The sequence below is a fragment of the Cryptomeria japonica genome, chromosome 8 (assembly GCF_030272615.1).
Source record: "Cryptomeria japonica chromosome 8, Sugi_1.0, whole genome shotgun sequence".
Classification (NCBI taxonomy): Eukaryota; Viridiplantae; Streptophyta; class Pinopsida; order Cupressales; family Cupressaceae; genus Cryptomeria; species Cryptomeria japonica.
Genome location: NC_081412.1, coordinates 633,906,112 through 633,911,545, shown reverse-complemented (window position 1 = coordinate 633,911,545; position 5,434 = coordinate 633,906,112). Strand labels below are relative to the sequence as shown.

Sequence of the window (5,434 nt, the reverse complement as noted above, 5' to 3'; positions counted from 1 at the left end):
GTGAAACTATTTCACCTAATACTACTTTCTTGAATAAAATTGCGATATGATATTGAATCTTTATCCGTCATCTATTCATAGTGGTGTAATGAAAAAATATAATTTTGTGGATGACCTTAGAATGAATGAAAAAAATTCAATTACCTTAGTGAAAGCTAGAATCAAACCTAAGATTGATCTCTCATGTTGCTTAGAAACTTTAGATCTAGAAGATTTCATTAAGTAGATCAATGATTTGAAGATACATAATAACACATCTAACAAACATGCACAAGGCTAGCTCATAATGACTGATAAATGAGGCTAGGATCTAAGAACTTAAATTTGAAGTTTAAAATGTTAGGTTCATTCCAATAGACGATATGATCAATCTTGAATACGAATGAAAAAAAACTCACATAGTGAAATGATAATCTCAATACATGGAGTGAATGTCTAGATGTGCCTGCAAATTGATTGTAATATATTACAAATTTAAATAATGAATGTATGTGAATATAGTTTAAATGGGGATATATAAGTTTCAATACATAACTTTTAAAAGAATGCAAATCAATTTGCCTTTAAATACAAGAAGATAACCATAAATCATGTAAACATGTGTTTAATTAGCTTTGACAAACAACAAATGATTATGAATAAACTAAAATTTGAATTTGAGTTTTAAAATTGTAGGAATCAGATATAAAGACACATAATTAATTTTATGCATGTCAAAATGACTTAGGCCACAAGAATTGTAAAATGAAGGTAAATAACAAATATTAATGAATTAGTGCATGGGTAAAACTAATATATGTATGATAAAACTGAACATCTACATAAATTGGTAGACCAATTAGAAATCTTCCAGTTCACCAGATATTTAAATTCTTGCATTGATTTGAATTATTTTGAACATATTTGAAATGTATAAGAGTATTTAAACGCTAAGAAATCTGTTGTTTAACAAGCTTTCAAAAAATAGTAAAGTGCCCTAGTCGTTGAACTCAAACTTTCTTTATAGTATAAGATTGAATTTTTTTACAAGGTTTTGTATAATTGAACTGTATGACATTCTAAACAGTACAAGAAAATTCCACTGGAACATGGAATGCCATGTGAGAGCTTCCAATACTGGAGCCAGTGCTTGAATAGAAATAGATATTAAGGTGTTTATACAAGCGGTCCACCCTTGACGTATTCAGTGAAAGCCAATGCGAGGAGGCCGAGCATAGCAAAGCGCCCATTCCACATTTCTGCTGTGGATGAAAATATTGGCTGCGACGTGCTCTCCCTCGATATTCCATTGAACAGGGGCACCAGTGTCCCCACCGTCATTAATCCTGCAGTTAACGCAAACCACGACAGTCCTCCACTATTCACCTGCGACAGCAAATCTCTTCCGCTGGCCACCTCCACTGCAATGGCCGATACGAACCCCAACATAGCCGCCCTTCCATTGATGATCTCCGGCGCAGGCCCTGAGAACGCAAACAGGTCGCCAAATTTCGTGCTCACCTGGATTTCATATTTCCTATATCAGATAAATTGTGCACATCATATAAATAAACTATAAATTGGGCATCTACATCGTTTCTTACCTTGGTAGACGTTTCCTTTGGATCCTGATCCACGTACCAAAATAAAACGCATTAGCCAAAGCTTCATAAGAATAAAGAGCAAAATAGCTAAACGAACAACAGCAAAATAGCAAACCTTTGCAGCCATGCACTTGACTTGGAGGCTACTGTTGGGCAATCTACTGATATGACTATTCGTTTTGACTGCCCCGCAGTTAAGTGCTGCGGGTGCTTTCATCATCATTGAAGCCATGGCCGCCATCGATGAGTGCTAAGAAAAGATGAATTCTGTAAGAGCACTTTCCTTTCGAGTTGCTTAAGAATGATTGATACTTAGAATATCTCCTTGAGGACTCGTTGTTGGCTTTATAGCTTGGGAAGGATCGAATTTGGTGGTGTAAAATGGACCGAATCAGGGAAGCGAATGACGTGAGCTTACAATCCAGTGTGTGAAAATTTGAAAACGTGGCTTTTAAATATCCCGCAAATTTGTTTAGGTGAAGTTTCCACACATTACTCTCCTCCTCAACGTGAAGATTCTACCAATTTTTCGCCCACTCAAAGGTGGACATCGCTCAGTCGAGTTTCAGTTTTGATATTATTTTGAAACCTTGCTTAGTCCTACAGCGTTTCAGGGGAAGGAGTTTAGAAAGATATTTTGGGAATATGAGTTGTTATTGCGACAAAGAATTGAGATGTTTTTGCGAATTTGTTTCTGGGAAGTTCGATTAAAACACGCGGTCTGTCATAGTCACCGTTCAATTTACTCGCCTCCCCAACGTGAAGAGGTGAAGTTTCCACACATTAGTCGCCTCCCGAACGTGAAGATTCTACCGATTTCTCGCCTACTCAACGTGGACATAGCTCACTCGAGTTTCAGTTTGATATTATTTTGAAACTTTGCTTAGTCCTACAGCGTTTCAGGGAAACGAGTTTAGAAATATATTTTAGTAATTTGAGTTGTTATTGTGACAAAAATTTCAGATGTTATTGTGATATTTTTTCTGTGAAGTTTGATTAAAACATGTGGTCTGTGATTGTTATTGTTGGATTTCCCTTTGAATGAGAAAGGTGGGTAATGATATATTCTTCAAGATGCATATTTTTATAATCTCGTAGGATCAAAATTAAAAGAAAAAAATTAATTAAATGTAGAATTTGATAAATAATAATCATGAGTAAATAATTCAATAATTCAATTATATAGAGATGATTGATAGTTTATGATATTAATGTATCATCTTGATTGTAAATTTAATAAAGTTTTAAAGTGTTTATGTATAAATCTATGATGTAGAAAACAAAGAAAGATATATCAATTCAATTATTTCTTAATAACAACACTTAGAAATCAATTATTTATGTAGATATTTGGTATTTTAATAATGGAAATAAAATACATATGCTCTCTTCCTTTATTTTTATGGTTTTTTCTTATTTGTGTTATAAATGTTATAATTAGTTTATAAGTGATATATTTATCCATGAAACTTGTTCATGGTATTGTATATCTTGATTCTTTTGATCATTGATTTGTAGATTTTTATTCTTCATTCATAAAGCTATTTTTTGTCATTGTGATTATATTTTGAGGAACATATTTTTAAAATATTTTTATAAATAGCACCTGATCATACATCAACTTGGATATCGACATCACACAGAGTGAATTATATTATGCAAAATTTATCAAACCAAATATATGCATATTAAAGAAAAACAAATTAGTATGTGCTTGTTAATATCAAGTGTCCAAGCATATAATGAACTAGAGAAATATATATTTAATATTTAGGATCAAATATCTTCATCAAAAAGAGACTTAAATTTTTTTAACAAAGGAAAGTCAATTATTGACACCAAGCACAACATTCTCCCATAACTCATTGCCTTCCAATCCTCAAGAGGATTGGAAAATCATTTATTGACAACATGGAGGATGTATCCAATGAGGATTCAAAGGATGAAGAGTTCCAAGAAGAAGAAGAGGAACAAGAAGAGCAATACAAGGAGGAGATGGAAGGAGAGCGTGAATCTAAGGAGGTCATGGAGGATTCTGACCAAAACTCACAACTTTCCAATCCTCAAGAGGAAGAGGAGATGGTTCCCTACTCACTGGATTTGCCGACGGACAAAGAAAGTAGCAAAAACTTGGAGGATCAGATTAGGGAGCTTAAGGAGAGAATCATGAAACTAGAAGAAAAACTTAATGACTACAGGATGCATTTTGATAATATATGTGAGGCATTTGATTCTCTCTACACCATCACTGATGGTATCATGAGAAAGGCTGCAATGGGGTTCATGCTAGGACAAAGCAAGATAAAGAAGAAAGCAAGAAAGCTAGAAAAGGAAGGGAAGATGGACGAGGACATTGAAGATAGGGAGGACAATCAGGAGGATACTTGGGTGAATAAGGTTAATAGACATCAGTGAAATTAGAATATGATCAAGAATGATTACGTCAGTTTTCTTATTTTTTGATTTGTTTAATACTCTGGCTAAGATAGTAGTGGTTGTAGTTAGTATATCTGATAGTATGAAGCTTGCATGCCACGTAAAAAAGACTTTTATGATGATTGTCTCTATAGTTAAAGTTCTTAATCTTGTTGATACTCAAATTACTTTTACTATGCTTGAAAGGTGGTTCTTAGTTAATATTAGTATGTTTAGTTATAGAGTCATGTTAATTTTTTATTACTTTTGAGGAACAATTGGTTGGGCTTTCTTGTCTGGTTTCTTTATGCCACCTCTTTTGTTGTTGTACTCTGATTTTGTTGTTTTGTAGGTTCAGGGCCTTCTCCCTTCTAATATGATAAAAAACATTCTCCCATAATTGATTATTGATCTAAGTTTCACATCCAATATTTTAATTTTTGTATTTCTTTATTTTTATGATAATGATAAGCCCCATATTCTTTACCTCGATTAATTATTTCTTCAATGATTGTATGTTTTCTAATTGCCCTAGATAATTTAAGGAAGTTATTTATTTTTCTTACATCTTTGTGAATTTGAATTACACTCCTTAAGGTTTATCTTTAAAGTTTAATACTTCTACATTAGAATTTCATCTTTTATACTTTAACTAACTACCCATTCTCTTAAGCATGAATAACATCTAAATGCAAACTATACTCTTGTATCATTACTAGTTTATTTACATTAGATTTTGTGATTTTATGGATGTTCTTTGCATTATGCTTACACACTCAATATTTGATTCTATGTTGTGGTTACTTCATTTATTACATTCCCATAGATCTTTCTTATAACCTTTTATTCATGCATGCCTTACAAACTTTAATTTATTCTACTCTTGCTTTCATTTGATTACCCCATCTTATATTATTGCATGTACTTTTATCTTGTAGATGGGAATATGTATTCTATAGAGGTTTTCTTCAACATAGGTTTGATATGCTACTAGTAGTGTCAGGCATTGGCTTCTGCAAGGGGCCCTCATCCTCTGAGGTTTTGTATTCAAAGTCTTTTGGGACTTGGATATCATTCCAGTCCATGGCCATCTTGCCCTCCTCACCAGAATCTGTATCTGAAACATTGTACACATCCTGCTTGGCTAGGAGTTTGGGATTTCTCAAGATAGGGGAGGGTTTTACCTCATGAGCCTTAGCATACTCCATAATTAGGAGTATTAACCTCTCATGCAGAACCAGATTTTCCTCATTCTCAAAATGCTTGTGAATAGAATGCTCAAGAGAGGAAAGTAAATAAAACGACATCGAGATTTTTTTATCATGACTGAAGTGATTCAAAATAGTAATATGATAAGTGAAAATAATAGTAAAGTGGTCATCAAGGGTTATGTACCTCATAATGAACTCTGCCATATCTTCCCAGAGCTTGAAAAG

At 33.3% G+C, this 5,434-nt stretch overlaps 2 protein-coding genes across 2 annotated transcripts; one reads left to right on the top strand and one right to left on the bottom strand.

Moving 5' to 3' along the window:
• Positions 1-980: 980 nt before the first annotated feature.
• On the bottom strand, positions 981-2,154 carry LOC131857985 (early light-induced protein 1, chloroplastic-like). The gene is made up of 3 exons (XM_059210816.1): positions 1,699-2,154; positions 1,584-1,607; positions 981-1,500 (listed from the first exon to the last, which is right to left on the bottom strand). The coding sequence occupies exons 1-3, from the start codon at positions 1,822-1,824 to the stop codon at positions 1,156-1,158; spliced, it is 495 nt and encodes a 164-aa protein (XP_059066799.1). The 5' UTR covers positions 1,825-2,154; the 3' UTR covers positions 981-1,155.
• Positions 2,155-3,494: 1,340 nt separating this feature from the next.
• Positions 3,495-3,998, top strand: LOC131058592 (uncharacterized). The gene has a single exon (XM_059210625.1). The coding sequence runs from the start codon at positions 3,495-3,497 to the stop codon at positions 3,996-3,998; it is 504 nt and encodes a 167-aa protein (XP_059066608.1).
• The last annotated feature ends 1,436 nt before the right edge of the window (positions 3,999-5,434 follow it).

Excerpts from the sequence above, each read along its gene's own strand:
- LOC131058592 (XM_059210625.1), top strand. The coding sequence starts at position 3,495 with ATGGAGGATGTATCCAATGAGGATTCAAAGGATGAAGAGTTCCAAGAA.
- LOC131857985 (XM_059210816.1), bottom strand. The coding sequence starts at position 1,824 with ATGGCGGCCATGGCTTCAATGATGATGAAAGCACCCGCAGCACTTAAC. Across the intron at positions 1,608-1,698 it reads TCAAGTGCATGGCTGCAAAG|GATCCAAAGGAAACGTCTAC; the intron begins GTTTGCTATTTT and ends TACGTGGATCAG. Across the intron at positions 1,501-1,583 it reads CAAAGGAAACGTCTACCAAG|GTGAGCACGAAATTTGGCGA; the intron begins GTAAGAAACGAT and ends TATGAAATCCAG.